Raw genomic sequence first — 27099 nt, 5'->3', positions numbered from 1 at the left:
CATTTCCAGGAGTGTACTCTCCAACTCTAACTCGCAACTGAACTCTCGCGCGGTCAAGCGCAGACAAGGAACTCTCTGGTCAAAGATTTTACCATGCCTCGCCATCGCTGCTACCGAGTACATACGCGTTTCACTGTTCATAGAACCTTACCCGCATTCCTAATTTCTTACTCGTGATTAAACCCATCCCTGCATTACCCCTATTCGACTTTGTATTCATAACCCTGTATTCACCCGACCAGAAGTCCAGTTCCTCCTGCCACTGAACTTCACTAATTCCCACTGTATCTAACTTCAACCTATACATTTCCCTTTTTAAATTTTCTAACTTACTTACCCGATTAAGGGATCTAACATTCGACGCTGGGATCCGTAGAACGACAATTTTGTTTCTTCTGATGATGACATCCTCCTGGGCAGTCCCCGCCCGGAGATCTGAATGGGGGACTATTTTACCTCCGAAATAGTTTACCCAAAAGGTGCCACCATCGTTTTAATCATACAGTAGAGCTGCATGTCCTCGGGAAGAATTACGGCTGTAATTTTCCATTGCCTTCAGCCTTTCGCAGTACCAGCACAACAAGGCTGTTATGGGTGATGTTACAATGCCAGATCAGTCAATCATTCAGACTGTTTCCCTTGCAACTACTGAGAAGGCTGCTGCTCCTCTTCAAGGACCATACGTTTGTGTGGCCTCTCAATAGATGCCGCTGCACTGGTTGCACCTGCGGTACGGCTATTTGTATCGCTACTGCTGAGGTATGCAAGCATATCTACAGACAGCAAGACATAGTTCATGGGTGAGTGGGGTGGGGGTGGGTGGTGTGGGGGGGAGGGAGGGTGGAAGGACGAACTTCATGGAAATAAGTGTTTAAAAAGTCTAGCCATGATCCGAGCAGACTGTGGAATGTTTTTTACAGTTCTATCTGTTGCTAAATGCTCTACTTCTTATGTGTCTATTGTATTTATTAGATGACGTGCGGCACCACCATGTCTCGTCTATCTTCTTCGAATTTGAAATGAGTAGCGTAGACTTACAGGTCATTTTTTAAGCAACATCCATAAATAAATTAATAACTTTGACACGGACGTCTTTTGTTTTATTTACTTCGCTTTACCATGACGTATTTCCTCGTTGTTGTTGTGGTTTTCAGTTCTGAGACTGGTTTGATGCAGCTCTCCATGCTACTCTATCCTGTGCAAGCTTCTTCATCTCCCAGTACTTACTGCAACCTACATCCTTCTGAATCTGCTTAGTGTATTCATCTCTTGGCCTCCCTCTACTATTTTTACCCTCCACGCTGCCCTCCAATACTAAATTTGTGATCCCTTGATGCCTCAGAACATGTCCTACCAACCGGTCCCTTCTTCTTGTCAAGTTGTGCCACAAACTCCTCCCCAGTCGTATTCAATACCTCCTCATTAGATATGTGATCTACCCATCTAATCTTCAGCATTCTTCTGTAGCACGACATTTCGAAAGCTTCTATTCTCTTCTTGTCCAAACTATTTATCGTCCATGTTTCACCCATACATGGCTACACTCCATACAAATACTTTCAGAAACGACTTCCTGACACTTAAATCTATACTCGATGATAACAAATTTCTCTTCTTCAGAAACGCTTTCCTTGCCATTGCCAGTCTACATTTTATATCCTCTCTTCTTCGACCATCATCAATTATTTTGCTCCAAAAATAGCAAAACTCCTTTAGTACTTTAAGTGTCTCATTTCCTAATCTAATCCCCTCAGCATCACCCGATTTAATTTGACTACATTCCATTATCCTCGTTTTGCTTTTGTTGATGTTCATCTTACATCCTCCTTTCAAGACACTGTCCATTCCGTTCAACTGCTCTTCCAAGTCAACTAGAAATAGCGCTGCAGGTTTTAGGAATAATTTTAGTTAATAACTGTGGGGATACAACAGCAATGAATATAAGGTTCTAATAATTTCTGCCAGTGGCTAGAATTGTAATATAGCTAACACCCTCTCCCCATAGCTTACAGCCTTTCTCATGACTATTCTTTTCCGTCAAGAATGGTTTGATGCTGTTCAACAGCTCCGAAATGCACAGTTCATCCATTCTTAGATAATTATGAATATTATCGGCTCTCAGCTGCTTCAGTGACACAGCGTAGGTGAATTTCTAATTAGCCGCTTCTTTGTCCACAGCTTTCTCTCAGCTTTATGCCTTTGTTACATCTAAAACATCCACAGCAAACACCCGTTTTTGTTTCGGCGTAAAACCAAGCGGGATCTCGTAGAATATTAACTCAATCACCTTAAGATAAACAAGTCACAACAACAGGACGGCGCTGTAATCGCTGAGGCGGTCGGTCGGGAGACGTGTATAGGCTGCCACAAAACTGATCACCTGGTCGGTCGGCCTATAAATTAGTGCGTACGTAGGGCCTTTACAGCCACGCCGCCACCATCAAAGACGCCGCCACGAAGAAGAAGAGGCCAGGATAATGGCCTTTCGCTTTCATTTAACTCTTACTGTTCCTCCTCCTCTCCTTTAATCTGTCATGTTGCTGTAATTCCCGGCTTGCCAATGGGCCTTTCGTTTTCCTCACACTTCTACTGTCCCTTCTACTGTCCTGTCATCTTTCATTTAAAAATCACGCTGGCCAGTCAACTGGGCCGTTCGTTTTTCCTACCTCTTCTACTATCGCTCTGACTATCCTTTCAACTTAAAAAAAAAAAAAAAGTAATCCCACACCACCACACCATGTAAGAAGGAGAAGCGCCTCAGTAGCGCTAAGACTTCGCCCCCAGCAGAGGGTACAACCCTCCGCCATGTGCGTCTGCGTCTGCCTTTACAACTTTGTCCTGAACTACACTGAAGCGCCAAGGAAACTGGTATAGCATATGTATTCAGCTACAGAGATATGTAAACAGGCATAATACGGCGCTGCAGTCGTCAACGCATAAGATCAGTGTCTAGCACAGTTGTTAGAGCGGTTACTGTTGCTACAATGGCAGTTTATCAAGATTTAAGTGAGTTTGAACGTGGTGTTATAGTCGCCGCACGAACGATGGGACACAGCACCTCCGAGGTAGCGATGAAGTGGGGATTTTCCCGTACGACCATTTCACGAGCTTACCATGAATATCCGGAATCCGGTAAAACATCAAATCTCCGACATCGCTGAGGCCGGAAAAAGATGATGCAAGAAAGGGACCAACGGCGACTGAAGAGAGCCGTTCAACGTGACAGAAGTGCAACCTTTCCGCAAATTGCTCCCAGATATCAATGCTCGGCCGTCAACAAATGTCAGCGTGCGAACCATTCAACGGAACATCATTGATATGGGCTTACGGAGCGGAAGGCTCCTCGTGTCCCCTTGATGACCTCACGACACAAAGCTTTACGCCTCATCCGGACCAGTCAACACCGACATTCGACTGTTGGTGCCTGGAAACATGTTGCCTGGTCGTACGAATCTTGTTTCAAATTGTATCGAGCGGATGGACGTATGGAAACAACCTCAAAAATCTATGGACCCTGCATGTCATCAGGGGACTGTTCAAGCTGGTGGAGGCTCTGTAATGGTATGGGGCGTGTGCAGTTGGAGCGATACGGGATCCCTGATATGTCTAGATACGACTCAGACAGGTGACACGTACGTAAGCATCCTGTCTGATCATCTGCATCCATCCTTGTCCATTGTGCGTTCCGACGGACTTGAGCAATTCCAGCATGACAATGCGACATTCCACATGCCCAGAATTGCTACAGAGGAACACCCTTCTGAGTTTAAACACTTCCGCTGACCACCAAATTCCCCAGACATGAACATTATTGAGCATATCTGGGATCCCCTGCAACGTGCTGTTCAGAAGAGAAATCTCCACCCCCCCCCCCCCCCTTGTACTCTACGGATTTATGGACAGCCCTGCAGGATTCATGGTGTCAGTTCCCTCCAGCACTTCTTCAGACATTAGTCGAGTCCATGCCACGTCGTACAACGGCACTTCTCCGTGCTCGCGGGGGCTCTACACGATATTAGGTAGGTGTACCAGTTTCTTTGGTTCTTCGGTGAGTCACACAGTGACATAATTTTCCAGGTACATGAAGTGGTATGTGTAGATATTGTATGCAAAGTGAGTTGCGAATAGAGTTATTAGTAAAAAAGTAATAAATTAAAACGTCGTTGCTGGTGGAGAAGCTTTACTGCAAGCCATTTTAAGCAAAAGCTGGTCGTCAGGCATCTAAATGTTTATGAAGTCACATCTCCTCAACTATGCGGCGTACAATGATATAATTTTTTGCAGATAAATTTTTATGATACATATGGGTACTGTCTGCAACCTTCGTTTTTAATAGACTAAGTAGTACAGATATATTAAATTAAAAGTCATGCCTGATGCTGAAGTTTGTATGAACAGCAAAAATGAAGTAAGCGATAAACTTTTTTCCTGCCATCATTTTGTGGGGGTGTCAGCGAAAAGAACTTTCGTGAAGGTTTGTAATTAAGTGTGATCTTTGTTGAAAGTCGCTAAGTGTTTTCAATCTCAAATACTGGATGGATGAAGTCCGTGTATTTGCGAGCTGTCAGTTACGTTGCCTCGAGACAACACACAGTTTCTAACAGTAATACTTGTCTTATTGGTTGAACTTGTAGGGTACCGCACCGCTACGACAAGCATAGTGGCCGTGTTAAATATTCAATGAGACTCATAATTCTATGTGATATTCTTTGGTCTTTTGATTTAGGTTTAGTAATCTACGCTCCATGTATTAGAGAGTACAACGCACTGATAAGTGCGATTATTAATGCAATGTATGTGGGAATTAACGTTTGATTATGAAGAGATAAAACCTCATATTTGGTGACCGCGGCCGTCGCATTACGTGAGTACCAACCGCGTTGGTTCAGACGCATCTTATAGCATCCGAGGCCCCGATTGCGTCGCAAGACACATCGAACCGACTTGTTCCTTCCGCGCCAGCCGCGTCGCGCTTAGTTTCGCGTTGGAAATAAAAACAGACTCGCCAGAACCGGCTGCAGGCAACGGGATCAGCAGGATCACGATCAGACCCACACCGTTCTGGTAATATAACCCGGTGCTACGGTTTGCGTAGTTGGAAAGTCAATTCGTGTTAGCACGGATATCGTCAGATGAAACCAAGTACAGCTATGTCGACGTACCACTAAACTGACGACTTAGCTGCAGAAGTGCAAGACATCCTCGTCGCACAGCCGAACATCGAGTAATATGCGTCTACCAAAAACGCTCTAATGACACGCCTATCCCAATCAGAGGCGAAGCGACTGGAAAAACTTTTGCGAATGAAAGAAGTCAGCGATCGCACCCCATAGCGGCTTCTATGACGTCTATGGCCGCTAGTGAGTAATGCCATTAGTAACGATGTCTACGAAACATCTGGTTGTCTCACGAACCTCCCGAAAGTTTTGATGGTTTGCGCCGATGACCTGTGCACGCTAGCACAGACAGCAGACAAAGCTGTAGAAATATGTCCCTCTGCGAGTATGTCAACATTAAGACACGAAGGAATTACAGAAGTTGGCTGCGAGTGGGCATTGATTGAAATCTATGGGAAAAGTTGAAAACTTGTGCTGGACTGAGATTCGAACCCGGATCTCCAGCTTATTAGGCAGACGCACTAACTACTAACCCATCCAGACACAGTAGTCATTGCACCTGCATGGATTATCCTAGCACGCCTCCCGTTAGACCCAAATTCTCAACTCTTCCACACACAACAAATATGACCCTTCCCCATTATCCTCATTACTCGCTGCATTTCGGCGATTCCTTGTGTGCATCTGCATTGAAGAGATCGTTGGCCGTTTCGCCTTAACTATATACGTGCCATATATATATACGAGGGGGGACACAAAAGAAACCGGATTGTTGTCATAAAAAATTTATTGATGAACATTTTTACAAAATTACTTCAGTCACCTTCAAAATACTGTCCATTACATGCGATGCACTTGTCAAGTCTCTTTTCCCAGTGTTGGAAGTATGTTTGGAACTCTTCAAGTTTGATATTGTCCAGTGCCCTTTGCGAAGCTGTTTTTACCGCCTCCACATCGTCATAACGCTCCCCTTTTAGCGTTTTTTTCATTCGTGGAAATAGGAAAAAGTCGCACGGGGCTAGGTCCGGCGAATACGGAGCGTGGAGAACGACAGACCACCTCTGAGATGCCAAATAGTGAGTCACTCGTAAGGCCGCGTGTGCTGGAGCGTTGTCGTGATCCAGAAACCAGTCACCTGATCGCCAAAGTTCCGGGCGTTTCCTCCTCACATCCTCTCGCAGACGCCTTAAAACATCCAAGTGCTGGTTAACAGTCTGGCCAGGGGGTACGAATTCCCGATGCACAATTCCACGAACATCAAAAAAGACAACGATCATCGTCTTCACATGTGACCCCATTTGCCTTGCTTTTTTTGGTCTGGGAGAGTTGGGAGTCCTCCACTGGCTTGACACTTGCTTGGTTTCTGGGCCATACCCGTAACACCAAGTCTCACCCCCTGTAATGACTTTGTTCAAGAAGTCTGGATCACGTGCAATCTCTGCTTTCAAGTCCTGACACATATTCATGCGGATGGTTTTTTGCTCCTGTGTGAGAAGGCGTGGAACAAATTTAGCAGCACGTCTCATGCGCAAATCCTCACTCGAAATCCGCTGGCACGAGCTCCAACTCATTCCTGTCTCTGCTGAAATTTGGTCGATCGTTTGGCGACAATCCTCGTTGATCTTTTGGCGGACCTTTTCAATGTTCTCCTCATTTAGCGATGTTGAAGGGCGTCTAGAACGAGCTTGGTCTTCAACACACATCTCACCACGTTTAAAGCGCCCAAACCACTCCAAAACCTGTGTGCAGCTCATAGCGTCCTCCTGGAAAGCTTCCTGAAGCATTTGGTGTGTCTCCGTTGCAGTTTTTTTTTTAAGCAGGAAACAAAATTTCACACACACTCTTTGTTCTTTTAAAGTTGCCATAACGGCTTCGCAGAGGTAACCCGCCAACAGTCAGAGAAACACAATACCACACTTGCACGTTCAGCTCTACACTGACGCCGTCTGCACATCTGTTTCATGAAGGTCTCTACTAACACCATGTAGTGTGAGAACCCTGCACTACGTCTACGAGTGGCAGCGCCCTCGGAGTCCGGTTTCTTTTGGGTCCCCCCTCGTATGTATGTGTGTGTGTGTGTGTGTGTGTGTGTGTGTGTGTGTGCGGTCTCTGTTCTGTCCGAAAGAACAGACACAACACATGTGTGTGTCAACATCGACATTAGTTTCGCAACAAGACAACGTGCCCTCAGGGACTCTTCTCATCACTGCAGTCGCAGTCAGTTGAGCCGACTACCCAAATCGCTGCATTGCAAGCGACGCACACTCGGCGACGGCTACGTCGCGTCGTCAATCATTGCGAACCCCTAATCGATCACCTGTTAAGTCGAATACCTGCTGATATCCTAAGAAGTTCGGTGACGACGCCCGAAAATGTACGCCACCATGCAAGTGGAAGCACGACACAGAGTCCGTATCGGCAGCAGCCGTTTCTGACAATAGCACACGTCGCCTTTACGTCATGGACCGTGACACGAAAATACAATATTTGGTAGACAAAGGTGCGAAAGTGTCAGTGTACCTGTCGACCCGACTACCACGCCGCAACTGCGATGATTACTACCTATTTGCCGTCAATGACTTCAAGATCAGGACATATGGGTGCGTGACACTATTCCTCAATCTCGGATTACATTACAGATTGGAATGGCAGTTAACAGTGGCAGAAGTATCACAACCCATTCCAGGAGCTGATTTGTTATCTTTTTATGGCCTGGTCTCCTATCTACAACATCAACGACTGATAGATTCTATCACTGTCCTGGATTGCCGAAGGATGGTATGTGGTGTCATTCCGATGACAATGCGCGTGATTTCGGGGGATACACCATATATATGCCTGTTGCGGAAGTTCCCCCAGGTCACATAACCAATTGCACACCCTAGCACCAGTGAAAAACACCGCAGTAGGTGACATCTTATCCTTACCACACCAGGAGCACCAACCTACACACTTACTTGGCATCTAACGCCAAGAAAATTATGAATTCTTTGGCATGTTGACAAAAGGTATTTGTCAAGCCTCCAGTGTCAGTTGGGCAGCCCCATTACACGTGGTGCCATAGAACAATAAAGGATGGCACCCATGTGGCGATTACCGCCAACTCAATGTCAGGACCATCACTGATCAGTATACAGCGCCACACACACAAGAATTTGCTTGTGAGACCTTAACTTTTCCCGGCGAATCGAATGTTCAAATAACTTACGGGTTTGCTGCCGGGGTGTGCTCCTGCCAAAATATCGACGGTGTTCGACGACGTCACCCGGCAGCAAACCCGTAAGTTATTTGAACAAAGAATTTGCTTACACATCAAGAAAATATCCTTTACTATTGACTTAGTCTGGGTGTTTTATCAAATTCCTCATACACAAGAAAACGTGCACAAGGTGGTTGTAACAATGCCCTTTGGTCTTTTTGAGTTTGTGAGAGTGCCTTTCGGACTCTGTAATGCGTCGCACACATTTCAACGCTTTGTGGACGAAATCAAAAAAGATCTGAATACCTGTTATATCTATATATTATACACGACATCTTAGTAACGTCTGCGTCAAAAGCGGAACACCTACAACATTTAATCAAGATATTTGATAGTTTTTTGCCCGCATCTCGTGGTCGTGCGGTAGCGTTCTCGCTTTCCACGCCCGGGTTCCCGGGTTCGATTCCCGGCGGGGTCAGGGATTTTCTCTGCCTCGTGATGGCTGGGTGTTGTGTGCTGTCCTTAGGTTAGTTAGGTTTAAGTAGTTCTAAGTTCTAGGGGACTTATGACCACAGCAGTTGAGTCCCATAGTGCTCAGAGCCATTTGAACCATTTTTTGATAGTTTTTGTATGCAAAGCCTAGTTATTAATCCTGCGAAGTGCACGTTTGGGGCAACAGAGGTCCACTTTCTTGGATATGCAGTCGTTGCCCATGACACCTGATCTCCTAAAGACAAGTTGGGAGTAAAAGTCAAGTATTCCAGTCCCATTACAGTTAGGGAGCTACGTCGTTTTCTCGGTATCATTAATTTTCACCATGGATTCATATGCAGTCAAACATTGATAACAGACCTACTGAATGAACTCGTGAAGGGTGCACCGAAGCCGAATACCAGGGGGCAATGACAAACGAAACAAATACTGCTTTTCAAGCTGTAAAAACAGCAATAGCAGAAGCTACACAATTAGTTCCACCTGCGCTCGTGGTAGATGCATGCGCTACCGCTACTACCGCTATTCGAGCTGTACTTCAGCAACAAGTTGAGCGTAGTTGGCAGCTACTCACATTCTTTGGTCTCAAACTGTCACCATTACTGCAACACTGGGCAGGATACAATCGAGAACTGCACGTCACGAATGCTGCGGTTGGGAAATCCCGACACCCGTTAGAAGTTCGACACTTTACGATGTACACGGACTATAAATCGCTTTCAAAATGAAACCAGAGAAAGCATCACTAAGACAACGTCGACATTTGGACTGTATAAGTAAGCGTACGACTCACAAAACCTATGAGCGAGGGAAGTTGAAAGTACCAGCAGATGCCCCCTCACAAGCTGAAGCTATAAGCACTGCAATTGATTATGAGGTCCTTGCTCAGTCCCAGCAGCACAATGATGCACACTTGATCGGATCACGTAGCGTGGCTAATGTTACAATGCATGACTGTACCAGTAAAAAAATGCCATAGTGTACTGTGTCGGGTCTGGAGCAAAAGAACTACCATTCATACCTCACCAGTTTCTGTCACAAGTATTTGCCTCAGTGCACAACCTACACTTCCTGGGGTCGGAGGTACAGAGAAATTAGTCAAACAGAGTTTCATATGGCCAGAAATGAATACCGACTGTAACACATTTGTCACGCACACAGAGACTGTGGGCCCCCTTCCAGTGTCATAAGGCTACAGCTACTACCTTACGATAGTGGATCGATTTTCAAGATGGCCTATGAGAGACATTAAAGCCGAGACGGTAGCACAAACGTTTTCCCGCGGAAAGGATCGCCCCATTTTGCGTACTGATTCACATTACAACAAATCGACGACGCCAGTTCGAGGTATACTTATTCAAAGCATTGGCCAGTTTGTTGAGCACTAAGCACCTTCGCACTATTGTTTATCATCCGGCACCCATGAGAATAGTAGAACGCCAACAAGGTGGCCGTTGAGTGTCACGCTAGACAAAATTGGATGGAGAAATTATCCATTGCGCTCATTTGTCTCCATACGTCATTTAAGAGCGACCTGAAGGCTACAGCAGCTGAATTAGTGTACAGACAAACACTGCGCTTACCAGAGTAATGCATGCGTAATGTGACGGATGATACGGTCGATGCATCAGAGTTAGTCACCAAATTACTATCGCACATCTGACAGCTCCGGCCAGTGCCACCTCGAAAATAAAGTGAACGACACCCGTTCTTATTTGAAGACCTCTCAAGCTGCAACCATGTATTCATACTAAACGACACGGTACACATCGCCTTATTAAGGGCCATATACGGTACTTGGTAGAAAGAACAACAACATTTTTACAATAGACATCAGGGTGTGCCTACCACCGTATCCATTGACAGACTCAAACCTGCCTTCTACGATGCACAAGATGTAACGGAGACGGCCGGCCCCGCGGCCGCTGAAGATAAATATGCAGTACCTAAAAATACACATGTCCAACTTGATGCAAACAAGATACGACAACCAACGGGTGCCGTGATGAAGAAAGTGACGCCGATGATGATGATTTATGGAGGAGGGCGCTAAACAAAAAAGTGACACCGAGTACAGTGCCTCTACAACACGGTTGTACCACCGAGTCCAGCAATAAGTTACCTGGTTTCTATAAAAACAGTGACAACGCGTGCAGAACGTCATGTCCGATTCAGATTCAGATTCAGATACCGCTGACACTAGGAGGGGAGTCGTGTAGGTTATAACAACGTGACGCAAGCACAGTGGCAGCGTACATAAATATTCCCAGGTCAGAATATATGGCGTACGAGAAGGCATTAATACCATTCTAGATATGAGATGCATACAGGTTAAGGATGTCATGAATGCAGCTATCGCCGGCCGCTGTGGCCGAGTGGTTGTAGGCGCTTCAGTCTGGAACCACGCGACCGCTACGGTCGCAGGTTTGAATCCTGCCTCGGGCATGGGTGTGTGTGATGTCCTTAGGTTAGTTAGGTTTAAGTAGTTCTAAATTCTAGGGGACTGATGACTTCAGATGTTAAGTCCCATAGTGCTTAGAGCCATTTGAACCAATGCAGCTATCCTGTTAGTAAGGCAGTTTGGTCACGTTGCGTGGCAGTGGGTGAATGTGGTGGCCAAAGTCCGCGAAATACGGAGCAATAAAAACTCTTGGGTAAAACTAAACAGTATATGACTTACGAACTTTATCGTATATGCGAAAATGTTTTTATTGTTTCATTAACAATGCAATATAATGGTGATTGAGTCCTCAATGTGTGGTCGGTGGAAGTGGGTGATATACTCGTGTACACAATCCTCACCTTGTTCTATCCATACTGGCATTATCATTACGTTCCGTAGACGTATTTAACTGTGGGAAACACGACGAGGCCAATGCTGGTTTAGTAACAGTGTCTTATAATAGTATGTAAATGAAGCTGGAAAGGCATTAATGTTACTTTATTTAATTAGGCATTTACTGTTCATTGTATATGCATAAGTGTAATTTCTTGTTTTCACAATTCCGCGCTTATGTACTATATTTGCAGTGATTGACGAAAACGCGCTAAATTATGAAAACGATTATACTCGCGAAGAATAAGCTAAATGTTTATCCAAAATCACTTCAGTGTACCGTTCGATTTTTCATTAGTTAATTACTAGTATTTTCATCTTTGAGTCTGCGTTTTTTCTTTGTGCTTGTTGATTGTCCGTGAAGTGTGATTGACGAAAACGAGCCGAGAGATTACAAACTGATCTTTTTGATATCATACGTCGTTATTAAAATCTGAATGATGAAACCACGCAAGCATCGTATTATGTCGGACGAACCAAACAATAAATGAATTTTCACATGTGCAGTGAAGTTCGTTAAGTGGCAGAGTACGTAGCTTTTCCTGAGAGTATTTATTGCTCCATATTTCGCAGATCTTTACTCGCCACACTCACCCACTGCCAGGTACCGCGATTAAACTCGATTACTAACAGCATGAGAGCAGGGCTATCTGCCACCACAACCACGAGTGGGTGGCAGTCGGTGGTCATGGAGAAAAACATTTCAACACGTACATACACAAGCTCTTTTTAAATAGATATGGAATATAGATATAGATTACACCTCTTAATGGGCACATTATGAACGCATCTCAGATTTTTAAATTCGGCCAACAATTACGTGAAATACTGAAAATCGAATTTTCGTTGCCTCTACACCGCAACTGGTAGCGTGTTCCGGAATAGCGTTTTAGTAATATTGTCACGTAGAAGAAGGTGTAATTAGATGAATGACGAACACTAACTTCACTTAACGATGGTTTATTCAGCACTTGCACATACAAGAGTGCGGAGCAAGCTGCCTCCAGCAAAAACGCATACAGTATATTACAGCTACAGAACATTGCAGTAGAATGATTCTTGACATCTGTGAATACTTCTAGAATGTACTCAAACAGAATATAAAAATTAAATTTGGGCAGTCCAGATCACTACACCACAGCGCTACTCAGCTTCTTCTGCGACAATATAGGCTACATGGGCAAAGATGTGCCACACGCAAACCCAGAATATGTTGTGGAATACAATAGTAGGCCTGTATGGCATGAAACCGTACGAGTCGAATTCATGGCCACAGATATGAAGTTTCTGAGCAGAGTAAAAAGGTTGCGGCAGACTGAATCACATCCACAACCATGACAGAAGAATACAACAATATAAAAACTCGAACACTACCAAATATGGTTTAACAATGTCCTTCAAATGCGCGATGAGCCACTAGAAAATCAAGCTATTCAGCTCAAGTTTCACGGGAATTCCAAGGAAGTGGGGTACTGATAGACCGGAACACACGCGAAAGCCTATTACATTAGACTGATAATGATGTTCACTATTAGCAAGCAATAATAAGAGCTTCTGCTGCCGAGTAACAGTGCATATCAATGTTCAGTTGTGGCGTCTTATGTTTTGAAGACTTAAAACAGAACGTTTTGCCGTTTCTCTGTAGTAATTTCTACTGGTGATTCACGAGAAACTTGAAATATCGTAGAGTCATCAGTATTGCCGAGTCTGCGTGGCTGTTAATCATTCGATGGGCATTCAATAAGAAATGCAACACCTTTTTTCTCGGCCAATTTCAGTTGATAAAATGCGGAATTTGTTGTGGGACATGTTGGAATATACTAGCTTCAGCCCCATAGTTTCATGAAGTTCCGGCAGGTACCTGTGCTATACTTAGTCTTCAAACTGGCGTTTGTAACTGAAGTTCGCTCCCAAGGAGGTTAAACTAGGGGAGATGCCCTTACGCCGAAAAAGTCAAGCCATCGCAGCCATATTGGTGTGTTCATAATATTTGGTTTCGAGTGCGTATTCATACTGCATTGCAGTGATACTTCATGCTGTATTAAAATACATGACTGTCACACAGTACTTTAACCGAGAAACTCACTTCCTGGACTCAACAACATGGTGAACCTGGCGGCAGTCGATGGCTGTGTTCGGTGTAGGTAGCGCCATCTCCCCTAATTGTAACTTTATTTTTCGTTCTATACAGAAAGCCCTCATTGAGTTTCTTTTGGTGGCAAACAAGAGCATCGCAGATATTCATAGGCACTTGCTGAATGTAAATGAACAAAAGCGTGGCGAGTCATTGGGCGAAGCGTTTATCATCACAGCCAGAAGGTCGCGCAAACCTGTCAGATATTCCACACATCGGCCGGCCACACACAGCTGAGACTCCTGCAATATTGAAATATACAGACACTATCATTCGCGGTGATGGATGGGTCACAATCAGACACCTCACTGTACAACTAGTCATCTTTGTTAGTACTACTGACACACACCTCCACCGACTGGAGTACTCAAAGATGTGTCCCCGCTGGATTCCTCGCCGCCTAGCAAAAGACCACAAAGAGCAATGAAGGACCATCTGCGCGGAATTGCTTGCGCGTTATGAGGCTGGTCGTGACAATTTTTTATCGAATATTGTCACAGGCGATGAAACATGGGTTCATCACTTCGATCCCGAAACGAAACAGCAATCCTCCGAAGAAAAGTTCAAAGCTGCACCCTCAGCAGGTAGTCGTGGCAACTATCTCCTGAAACAATGAAGGGGCTATTCTGTTTGATGTCCCCCCCCCCCCCCCCTCGTGGTGCAACCATCAACTCTGAAGTGTATTGTTCTATCCTCAGGAAGTTGAAGAAACGCCTTCAGCATGTTCGTCACCACAAAAACAAACGAATTTGTCCTTCTCCAAGACAACGCAAGGCCTCAAAGAAATGTGCGCATCCGAAAGGAGCTTACAAAACTTCATTGAACAGTAGGTTATTGTTGCAGACAGATGTTGGCTTCGATGTCGACCAGTGGAGTGGTATCACCCAGGTATACAGGACCTTCCAGTAAAGCGGCGTAAGGCCGTCAATTTGAACGGAGATTATGTTGACAAATAGGATTTTGTAGCCAAAAGAGTAGGGAATACTGCGATTTTTATTAGAATCCTGACTAAAACCAACCTGTTTTCAAAAGGAGAATGTGTTACATTACTTAATGAATATCCCTTGTATTACGTTGTATTGTGTAGTGGTGCAGAAATTCACGTACTACAGCTAGCAAGACACGCACGGCCAAAAATTAAGAGTACGGCGCACCCACTATAAAGAAGCACTTATTTGGACAGGACATAGTATATAAGCTCATTAAGCTGTGATTGGTCGCCTTTTTCCAATGCGCTTCTGTGCAGTAAATATACAAAGACACCAATGCATATTGTGGTTATCCTCTGCAAAAGGCAAACAACGGGTTTCAGTTCATTAACAGAATTTTGTGACATTTAATTTCGTCTGCGAATGAGGATACCGTGGTGCATTCCTAATCGCAGACGGCATCACGAAATAACGAACAGAGAAGAAATACCGTATTTTCTCCACTTCTGTGTCTTCTCCGCTTGTCGTTTGCTCGATTACGAAGAAGCATCTGCGCCGATTTATTTCCCAATAAAAATTATAATCATAAGCTCTTGTAAAAACAAGCGATGTGGCGCTATTAAACGCGGTATTTGTATTCGAGAAGAGCAAAAGCTTAAGTTTCAGATTCCCATTCACTAAGTGGGAATCAAGATTTCTATCAAGTTTTCATTAATAACAACAGGCGAAGGAAGGCCAAGTTGATTTCTTCAGTGTGACATTTTATTTCTTCTGCCCATTTCCAAATAACTGGTATCCCACTTCCAAATCAAGAATCAATGGAATTTATCCATTGGCAAAATGTTTCTAAAATGAAGCCCACGTTATTTTGTTACTGTTTGCGGACACGAAATATTCCTTCCACATAATCCTAAGACATTGCGTTTTGTACTATGATAACTAAGCTAGCCACAACCCAAAATCCCAAGGAGCTCGCAAAAGAAAACGTTAAAATGTATGCATGAGACATTCTTTATTTGACAGCTTCGCGTATTGTGGCACATTTTACTTCCGCGTCCGATTAGAGTTGCGTTTTCGTTGTCGTAGTAAAAGAAAGGACGCAGGCCTACTTACTTATTCTTTTCATAACATCGAATGTACTTTCAGAGGGAAAAGATGTTACCGGTACGATACGTAAAGAAATGGTGCAAGTATCAGTTTTAAAAATTTCTGACTGTCATTTTCCGTTACTTAGTGTGCTATCTTTGAATTATTCTTACGCTTGCGTGGCTGACATCAGTTTCTTGTCAGCTGTTTTTCTTTTACTGCATGAGAGCAAAGGTACAGTGCATCGATGCCTTACGTGACAGAAGAAAATTGCAAGCAATTGATCAACGTCTTTCCCGCACCGAGTCACGCAATGCCTCCCAAATGACACTTAAAGTGCCTGCTGCTGTTGCACATCTAATTTCGGCGAAAGCTCATTGTGCTATACGATAACACCTCTTCCACGTACAAAACGAAAAGCTACAGAAACTCCTGGCCTTCGTAATCACGCGAACACAGAAGCTGCAACCCATGCGGGTATTACGTCTGCCGCCGCACTCTACTGCCGCCAAACACGCTATGACTTGATTGCTTTACACGGTTGAATTAATTAATTACAGTCTTTCGTGAATTCCCATGACCACTGTTAATTACATTCTGTAATTCTGAACATTGTTAAGAGTGCAGGGAGTTTTCTGTCCTACGTCAGAACTGAAACAGTGTCGAATGCTGAGAGCACCGGCGCAGTTGGCAGTCCCTGCCCGTTCCCCGCATGTTATTGGTTTTTGTTTTGAAACGCCAGTTTCAAGCGTCAACGCGCGGTTTGTGTTCTGGGTAGTTTGTATGGAGTGCGTATTTGTTTTGAAATGATGTCCGACGCTGATCACAATTCTGTTTATCATCGCAAAATAGCATTGCTGCAAGAGAAACTGCGAAAAAGGTACTTTCGTGCTGCCAGTATCCATAATTAAACGTCAATTAATAACACAAACCAATAATATTCTTACATATCAATTTTCAGTGAAGAAGAAAGATTGAAGTTGGAAGAAAAATTCTCAGTTATGATGAAAGAGTGCAAGGAAGAGTGAGTGTCAATATATTGATACCTTAACGATTTAAATATCCAATGCAGTGACGTTACTTTATTCTTATTTTACGGTTTTGTTGTTAGAGCTTTTTAATGTTTGACAATGAGTCGCCTAAGTTAGATATTCACGAACTGACATTTATGTAGACTTCTAGACTCACTCACGCCGCATTGAAAGAAATTTAACAAAGAGTTATGCTTCACAGACAATTACAACTTGAAACCTGATTTAGAATTTTGATATGTGGTACGTCTTAAATTTGATTTTCATGGAAATATTGTCTCTCTCTCTCTAAAAGGAATGTTTTCTGTCGTATTACTCACATTAATTATTCCATCACCGTTACTACTGTCACTGCACAGAATTGTACATATTTATTGCATGCATGGTGGTTATTTTCTTTGTGACTTACTTCCACTAGAGCTAGCATTTTTCCCACTACAAGAATAATTGAGCTTGTCAGCTGAAAACTTATTCTTGTAAAACAACCTACGCAGAATTTCTTACATCAGAAACATTTCCCTACTACTAAAACTATGTGATAAAAATGTGCAGTCTCTTTTAAACCTGTAATAAAATGTTACTTGCCCATCAGTTTTATTCAGTCATTTAGTCACTCATCATGTTGTATAGCTCCCATCCTGAAGAACAACCACCATGGATGTGGAGCAAGCCAAGGGAAGGTACACAGTAACAGAGAGAAGTAGTTGACAGAAACTAATTTTTACACTGGATAAATTCTCACGTATCATTAAACTGGTATATTATATATGTGTATGTGGGCTATAAATGAACATAATAAAATTAACAGTAACTCTGTTTCTTAAAAAAAAATTGCTGCTTACTCATTCATGCTATAGATGCTCCTTATCTACTACTTCTGCTTGCTTACTGTTAACTGATTACAGTGATGGTTTTCAGAGGATATAACTTCTGTATTTGCTGTATGAACAGGTGGCTGTTTGCAATGCGCATTGACATTTATCTGCAGGAATGGATAGCTATTTGCAGTGAACATTGTCATTTGTGATGCTGCTAGCAGGAATTTTTATTTATTGATTTTAAATAGTCAGAACATATTTAGAAGTACATAATGCAATAGGTTTTTAAATTTTCATCTGAATTTGCTGAGATTTTTAATTTTTGTGTCCAGTGTTGGCAGGGATTTTGTTAAAGATCTGTACGCCAGAATACGTAAACCCAATCAAACCTCCAGACAAGTGATGAAGGACTTCTTAGAAATTATTTTTAAGTTACTTTAAACCGTAATTCATCTGAAACTTGAGGAATTATTTTTGTGTTTTATTTTGTGTTTCAGTAAATTGTAGTTCATCTGAAACTTGCTTTTATTATTTAGAACAAATGCCATTAATTAATAAATGTGCTGTTTAGTGAGTAAGAATTCAAAGGTGTTTGAATAGAACTCTGCAACACATGCCCTATGTGGTTAGCTGCTTGAAACAATATTCTTATTGTTCACTTTTTCTCAACAGATGCTTTTCAGTCACATTTTGTAGTTTCGCAGGAGCATAGAGATTGGAAATATACAAAACAAGCAGTGCCCTTGCCTAAACATTAAAACAATTAAAAATACCTCTAGATGGAAAATATGCTGAACTGGGCATTTTAATTAGTTTGTGTTTACTCCATTTCAGCCTGTTTTCTAGTTAGGCACAAAGGAATTTTAAGCATAGTGTTTGACCATTACTATCAATTCATGTTACCGGAAGGAAAACTTTTTATTCATTTGAAATTGCAGACTTTATGTTAAGACAGTTTTTTGTTGCGTAACATTTACAGGACTGTACAGCTGTCATCTGGTCCGTGTCCAGTAAGGTGAAGCTTGTAACAACTCAGTAAACATAACATAACATAATTTCAAAGTTCTTCAATATTGCTGGAAGTCATTTATGTAGGTTAAGAACAGGAATGTAACCCTTATGGCAGACATTGTAGTAATTTAACAAAGCTTCTCCATTGCTGTGTGGTGTTAAATTGTATTTTCATTACATGCTTTAGCATAATCTTGAACATTTGCAATAAGAGAACATAATATTTAGGCCTACTTATATGTATTTGAATTTGTGTTGCATAATCATTTACTATGAATCTTCTTGCACTCTACTGTGATATAGCTAAAAGTATTTTGCTTAGTGCTTCTATTTTGGATTTCAGTAACTTTTGGAAGTACAGTTTATTGTTTAATTCCAAGCAAGGTGGCACAGTGGTTAAGGCACTGAACCTGCATTTGGAAACAGGGTTGCTCTTATGTCCGTCAAGCCATCCAGGTTTAGGTTTTACTTGATCTCTGTAAATCAGTTAACCCAAATACCTGGACAGTTTGTACAAAAATGTTATGGCCAATTCTCTTCTCCACAATGTCTGAAATTAGGCTCCATCTTTAATGACATTGTTGTTGCTGGTAAATAAAACTCCACTCTGCCTTCACTTTTGTACTGTTTCGTGCTAGGGAGAGATCCAATTGAGAGACTCAGATTCATAAATGAGAATAGGATACAATGTTTTAAGAGTACCATAAGTTAAGAAATGGTATAGAATGAGGTACTTGTAGAAAGAGATGCTAATGTTAAATTCAATTTATGCCATGGTAAATTTGTGTCAATATTTGAAAGATTCTTTCCTAAAAAGTTATTCAGAAAACTAAGGGAAACAGAGTCTCCTGTACGAGGAAAAGCGAAATTTATATAATGGCCAGAATAATTAAAGCTTCAACATTATTTGCATACTAAAAAAATATTTAATATTTTATTACCCAGTTTCCTCACTGACAGACATCTCTTTCCAAAATCTTCGAAAAAGTAAAGTTCTCATCAGTTGTCTCACATTTAAGTACAGACAATTTATTTAGCATATGACAGTTTGATTTCCAGAAGGGTTTCTTGACTGAGAATGCTATTTATACATTCATTCACCAAATATTACAAGCCTCCAATAATAAATTATCGCCAGTTGGTAGTATTTAACTTTCCAAGATGTTTGATTGCACAGATAATCTTACACTCTTAGAAAAACTCAAGTTTTATGTGACTGATGGCTTTACACACAATTAATTTGAATCATACCTAGCAAACAGAATGCAAAAAATTGTGCTGACTAATTCAAGGCTAGAAAGTTTTAGAGACTGGGGAGAAATCACAATAGGAGTCCACAGGATTCAATTTTGTGTCCATTCCTATTTCTATACAGGGAAGTGCAGATATTTTTGTATGTGGTAGCTTAATATGTTCACACACCAGTGTGCTGGATGTTTTTTCTGTGGTTTGAACAGTCTTCTCACAGACACATCATAACCTTGATGACCTGATGTTTTCTGCACCACTAAGTGTACTAAACCAGTCAGAATTTACTAACCGTTTTGTATCCACACATCTACACTTCAACATCTGACCTGCTGCACAGTCGAAAATAAGCATAATGTACTCGGATGTACTACCCAACCTAAAAACATATGACTTGAAATAGCTGTAATTATTAGTCTGAAAATTAAGTAAATACTTATGTAATGTTGTTCAGTACACCATCCTCAATCAGAAGTAGACACATGTGCGCTTATACCTGTTACACCTTGTTGTATGTGATTGGCCTTCTGTTAATGTTCAACAAGCAGAATTGGCACGTTCTGCAGATTATACTAGTATTATAATAAGCTCTATTAGAGATAAAGCCACAGAAGAGATTGTTAATGGTTTTTTCAGAGACTTAATTAAGTGGTTTTCTGATGATCCCTAAATGTTTAGAAAGCACACTATACTAAGTTCTGTACAACAAATAGTCTTATTGATGTAGCACATAAACAGGAGTCAGTAAATAGGATAGAATGCTACAATTTTTTGGGTTTACATATTGATAAAAACTTAAACTGGTGCCAAAAAGGGTCCCTTACCTTGCTACTATCAGAAACTCTGCTGCTCATCAAACAGAAAAGGGGAAATGAGGAAGACAAAAAATGTCATTACTGATGTTCTCATCATACTCCAGTGTAACAAAAATAAGTTGAGGATTTTTGAGGGGGGACTGTGTCACAATGTCCTCTGGAAACACATTTCAAAGGTGCTGATGTTCTTGTGCCAAGAAAGTGCAACCTCAGAGGGAGGGAAAATTAATACCACAACTCCCACTCAGTATCATATTATAATAAAAGTAGTAGTGCGTGTGCTGAGTTGAGTGACAATATGCTCTCTTTTCTACCCCTACCCATCCCCCTCATATCCAAAAAATCTCTGGAAAATAGGCTTTCTCTCGTTGTACTGTGCTGCTGATCTTAATTCTTTTTGTCAGCACATAATGTGCATTACTACATACACCAGGTGTTGAGCTGTTAAGAGCTTCATCTCTTCAGTAATGTAGACCAGAACCTGAAGTTCAGCACTGACAAGGAACCATTCTCCACTAGTAAATCTTTCTGTGTGCTCTCCCACTTTCACTCACACTGCTCAGTAGAAGTAGTTTTCCGTTTGTACTCCATGACCAATTTTTTATCTTGATACATTTATCATATTCAACAATGCACCCCAGGGGGCTGCAGCTCTTTTGTGGGTAAATGTCTGGTGTGCACCGGTCCCTGACCTATTGCAGCCTTTTTCTCTTCCAGGCTGCACTCCCTTCCCCATATCCACTCCTTCCCATTCTAGCTCCTACCCCTCCTGCTCCACTCTTTGTAAACTAAAATGAACATGTTCATCACACTTCTATGCTCTTCAATGCCTCAGTAACACCAGCTGGGATGCAGACTGCTCTATTCTGGGTTCCACCATTACAGGTTCTGCACCAACAATGCTTGATTGCTTACGTGTGAATGAACCTCCTGCTACTGTGGCCCCAGTCAGGGGTTATAATTGCTATCAGCATCTGGCCCCTTGTTTCTGAACTCCAGCTTTCCCCTCTACCACATTTTCTCTCAGCCCTCACATAAATGTCAGTGATAGCTCTGTCTTGCCCTATCACATATACCGAAAGACTCAGCTCATCCTGAGGCCCTCCTCTCGGAGCGTTTCAGGATTCAGAAGTAGCCTGTACTGATGGCTTGATGGTTGCTGGTCATGCTGGCTTTGTTTATGTTCATGCAGAATTTAATGAACTCTACTTGTTGCCGAATAGCTGTATAGTTTTCACTGACGAGATTGTAGCCATCTTTCATGCTCTTGAGCACACATCGGTTTCTGCACAGTTGAATCCTCCCTCTTCTTAGTGCCTCTTTGAGCAGTTCACAAGATCTTTACCAGTGTTACCCCCACCATCCCATGGTAGTGATTATCCAAGATTCCCTTTTTGTCCTTGAACAAAGTGGACACTTGGTGGTCTTTGTGTGGAAACCAGATCACATTGGAATTCCAGGGAATGAACTCTCTAACAGGCTGGCCAGATTGAGTGCTGCAAGCCACTTCTTGAGATCGGTATTCCAGAATCGGATCACCTATTGGTATTATGCTGTTAAGTTCTAAGGATTTGGAATACACAGTGGCATAGTCCATCGTCACTGAACAAAGTAGGGGCAATAAAGGAGACTGCAAATTTGTGGATGTCTTCCTTGCAGTTCTCTCACCAAGACTCTATCTTCCTTTGCTGGCCCTGCATCGGCCATACTTGGGTGACTCGTGATCATTTCCTCCATTGTGAGGATCCGTCCCACTGTTGTTGTGGTGCCTGTTTGACAGTGATCCACATTTTTCTGGACTGTCCTACCCTAGCTGCCCTGCAGTGGACTCTCAAACTTTCTGACTTACTGTTCCTGGTGTTAGTGGAGGATGTCCCAAGAACTGACCCAGTCTTACAGCATGTTTGTGAAGGGGGTTCTTACCACTCTCTCTAAGGAAAGCCACCTAAGCCTTCTCAGCCCATTGAGGGGCTAGCAGGATGCCATGCCAGTCCTCTGTCCAAAATGGGCAGTGGCTGTCTGTTTTTGACTTGGTGTTCTTACTCTGTTTTCCTATGCTTCTCTCACCCTCTATGTGTGGCCAGTCTTTTTTTGAGTACTGTTGGATGGGGTGCCAGCTGTTCCCTGGATGGGTCACCTCACTCACCTTTCTTTCTTTCCCTCCTTTCCTTATTCCTTGTTTGTTTCTCTGGGCGTTGTTGACCTTCGGTAGACCTTGGGGTTTTCTTTCCTTGGGAGTGTAGTTTTGTTGACTTGCCTATTCCAGGTAGAAGGTTTGATGACCTCAGAGTTTGGTCCCTTTAATCATTAAGCCAACCAACCAAATTCAACAATGGATAGTTCCTGAAAGGAAGCTATTGAAACGCATGCTAAAATAGGCTAACTTCATGCTGTACAGCAAATGGCTAGGTGTAAACGTTATGACACATCCAGAAATGGACAGACCGCATTATGGTTATTGTCCATCAAATTGTTAATGCATTCACTCCAAAATGTTCAGGCCACCTACCAAGTCTGCAATCCACTGGTGGAGTAAGACGTGCTGTTCTTCAGTCATGAGTAATTATGTAGTTCTGGAGAGTCACAAATGTTAAGGAACTGTTGGAGATCTCACTGCCTTTCTGGTAGTGAGATCTCCAACAGTTCCTTAACATTTGTATTTGCTGAATTATTAAGGAAAGTAACAAGATATCATAGCACGAGTTCCCGGATTCCATAAACTGTTCCTCAAAGTCTCAATGGTATTGGAGACTGCTACGAGGATTTCTGTGTGGGTCGGAAGCACCCAGTAGGTGATGTACTGCAGGATGATGGTCTCATGAACCACAAGAGAGACTGGGAACACAATGGTGGATATTTCTCTAAAGCACTCACCACTGCCCTCTGTGTTCCTGCCTTCTTAACTACACAAACTGTAGCCAAGAAAGGCAGTTGAGGCAGTAGTTTCAGCAGTTAAGAACGTTGCAGACATCACTTTTCCATTGAGAACTGGATTCAGATGTGCTGGTCACAAGGGATGGTGAAAACCTGGGACACAGCCTGTATCGAAAACTGACACACATGGACCAATACTTGTACAAACCATCAAACCACCGCCCAAGCCAGAAAAGAGGAATAATTAATATGCTTGTAATGTGAGCAAGATGAGTAAGCACCTCAGATTCGAGATGCAACCCCTAGAAAGTGTTTTGAGGAGCAATGGGTACTCTACAAGTTATATTAGAAGTTCAACAGAGCCAAACACTCAGTGAAGTGACAAATCAGAAAAAGAAATGTCAGATACGGTCTTTCTGCCATACATTTCCAGAGTGATGGACAAAATCAGCATAAAGACTATTGTCAAACTGACAAAGAAGCTCAAAGAGTGGCTTAGATCAGCAAAGGGGAAAAGGGACCCACTTGAAATGTCGGGAATGTATCGTATACCAAGCATATGCGGAAAACTTTTTGTTGGAATGACTGGACGATCAATCAACACCGTGATCACAGAAAATAAGCAACATTGCAGGTTGGGGCAGATGAAGAAATCGACTGTGGCAGAGCATGTGCTGTGTGAGTCTGACCACATAGCATAATTTGCCGACTTGGAAGTTCTGGCTGGAGAGAAGAACTATCACAGCCACTTGTCCAGAGAAACTATAGAAATATATGAACTCAAGAACAACTTCAACAAGAAAGAAGAAAGCCTCAAGGTAAACGAATCTTGGCTTCCCATGCTGCAGCAAACGACCATCGCAAGTAGCAAGAGAACCGCACTGGAAATGGCTGCAGAAAAGCCCTTGGATGTTGGTGTGCCAGATACATATAGTCTGCAGCTGCAAGCTCAGCTCCACTCCACCACCAGCAATGGAGGGTGAAACATTGACAATGTCAGCCACTCGTGCTGCTAAAAGGTCAAAAAAATAATCAGATGAATGTCAGCCAAAGAACCTGAGACAGAAGCCAACAGGCAGTTAGTCAACAAGTGGCCACGAAATGCTTAACAAGTTTGGGTTCAGATTAGTTTGTGGCTCTTTTCACAGCACCTGGCTGCAGTAAAGTTCATTAAATAATGTGACACCTCACAGTCACCCTGTCAGCTGAACCAGGAAACGAGGTAATTCCCTGTTTCACGGAATGGTCCCAATTAATTTACATTTTTAAACCTAGGAAGGAATGTACGTACATACCCTAGTAATTACCATAATATTTCCCTGACAAGCTGTGTAGAAAAGATCTTGAAACAAATGGTGAACCATCATCTCATATCTTTTCAATCCAGATAGCTCTGTAATTGCTTCCAGTGTGAGTTCAGGAAGTATCGTTGCAACATTGATAACATGCTGAGATAACAACATAGCCGGGCAGATTGGGCACTCGGTTTGAGGCGTCATGTCACGGACTGTGTGGCCCCTCCCGTCGGAGGTTCGAGAGTCCTCCTTCGTGTGTGTGTGTGTGTGTGTGTGTGTGTGTGTGTGTGTGTTCTTAGCATAGGTTAGTTTAAGTAGTGTGTAAATCTAGGGACTGATGACCTAAGCAGTTTGGTCCCTTAGGAATTTACACTTGTGAACATAGCAACATAACACCTTGCAGGTGTATTTTCTTTTTTTCCATTAGAAGACCTATAATACTTCAAGGCATATAGCCTCAGAAAGCATTTCATTTCATTGCCCAACCAAATATACATATAGTTTTCATTAATATCCCATGTCCTACTAAGCCATTTGGAATCTGCATGAAACAAGTCCTTGCAACACTTGGTGTAGACCAGATTCCAGTGCTAGATGTGGGACAATACCATATGCCATCCTGTATGTTCAAGTGGCTCATAATTAATTTAGAGTCTGTGCAGTAAAAGAGGAACAGTATTTCAGATTTCATTTATAACATATTTATCATTTTACACAGATGTATATAATCACAGGAACAGTGTTGGCTGTTCTTTGCTTGGCCATATTAGTGCCTTTGGAATATGCGTAGTGAACAAATGCAGTCTGTAATGTCGAAGTACATATGTGCACTACAACAGGTGAGACATATTTTAGCTACAAAAAGAAAGGAAGATCAATGCTGAAGTCATTAGAGGTGAAAATCAAGCTCAGGTTGCTCAGAGTTGATTAGTAAGTCAGATGTGTCAATATTTAAGGAACCTTTTGGACTTTTATCTTGAGAATGATTTAGGGATACTCTAGAAAGCCGAAATCTTTGTTGCCAGATCCGAATTTGAAACCCCTCTTCCTGAGTGAGTGTCTAGTACCTTAATCAGTGTGCCATCTGAATCAGTACTTCAGCTAGAAAACACTTCCTCTGTTAAACTCTCTGCATGTACTTAAAAATATTCAGTATGTGTACCCACCAGAAAAACTAATGCAGTCCAACCACGGGATCACCTCTTCCCCTACTTTGTGTAGAGCACCAAGGTGAATCAGAATTGGGTGCAATGAACTGCCAAATGCAATAGCCAAGGATGTATGCACAATACTGACACCGGAAAAACTGAAAACTACCTTTTACAAATGATGACCTCAATGCTGAAGTGTAGGACCATCTGTGCTGAGTGTGTGAGAGATAAAAAGCTACAAACAGTGAAACAGACAATTTAGTTGTAACATAACACCTTCCAGTCACAGAGGTCTCCCAAATAAGACACTAGGCTGCTCAATGTGGATTCATTCAATAATGAAGAGGATCCACCAGGACGTGATGCTAGTATCATATCAACTATCATTGCAACACACTTTGAAGGGGTTATACGATTTGCTAATAAGAAGGTAAGCCATAATTTGGCAGGTGGCATGCCCCCAGTTTTAGGTTATAACACATTGAATGTCAAACACTAGTTTGTCTTACCCTACTTTCTAGATTGCTGAAACGCATTACTTGTTAACCAATTGGTTTTGACAAACCAAACACAACCCATAAGAATGTGTTTTGTGAAGGTGGCACTTCAGTTTGCAAATGTGGAGGAAACATCGTAGTCCCTCTGTCAAGAATTACTAGCAAATACTTCTTTATTACAGCCAGTTTCAGTTCTCGGATCATCCTCAATTATCTTAAAGTTATCTGTAACAGCTTCCCAGACAGTATTAAACCTATGGCATAAAATCCATCTTTAGTTGCTGTTGCCAAGAAATTTGGTACATTTTATTATTAACAGTGTAATGTATTTTAATATTTGATAACGGCGACTGAAGATGGATTTTATGTATTTGACACCATAGGTTTAACATTTCCTCATAACTTGTTTTAAATGACTTCAAGATGCCTGAGAATGGTTGGGGAATTGAAGCCAGTTGCAATAAAGAAGTATTTATTAGCAGTTTCTAGCAGTGGCCATATATATGTCTTTCAGAACTATGTGTTGCTGTTTTTGCACTTTAATTCTTGCATTTTGTAGATTCATT

The 27099-nt window shown here is 42.3% G+C and overlaps 1 protein-coding gene across 1 annotated transcript in view; it reads left to right on the top strand.

The window, feature by feature from the left end:
* The first annotated feature begins 16546 nt into the window (after window positions 1-16546).
* LOC126257939 (dentin sialophosphoprotein-like) overlaps window positions 16547-27099 on the top strand; it is a 113659-nt gene continuing 103106 nt past the window's right edge. Inside the window, exons 1-2 of the mRNA XM_049955603.1 lie at window positions 16547-16673; window positions 16755-16817. Of these exons, the coding sequence (XP_049811560.1) occupies window positions 16600-16673; window positions 16755-16817 (137 nt within the window). The 5' untranslated portion in view covers window positions 16547-16599. The remainder of the gene's footprint in view (window positions 16674-16754; window positions 16818-27099) is intronic.

This window comes from Schistocerca nitens, chromosome 1 (assembly GCF_023898315.1).
Source record: "Schistocerca nitens isolate TAMUIC-IGC-003100 chromosome 1, iqSchNite1.1, whole genome shotgun sequence".
Lineage (NCBI taxonomy): Eukaryota > Metazoa > Arthropoda > Insecta > Orthoptera > Acrididae > Schistocerca > Schistocerca nitens.
This window is presented reverse-complemented; position numbering and strand designations above follow the sequence as displayed.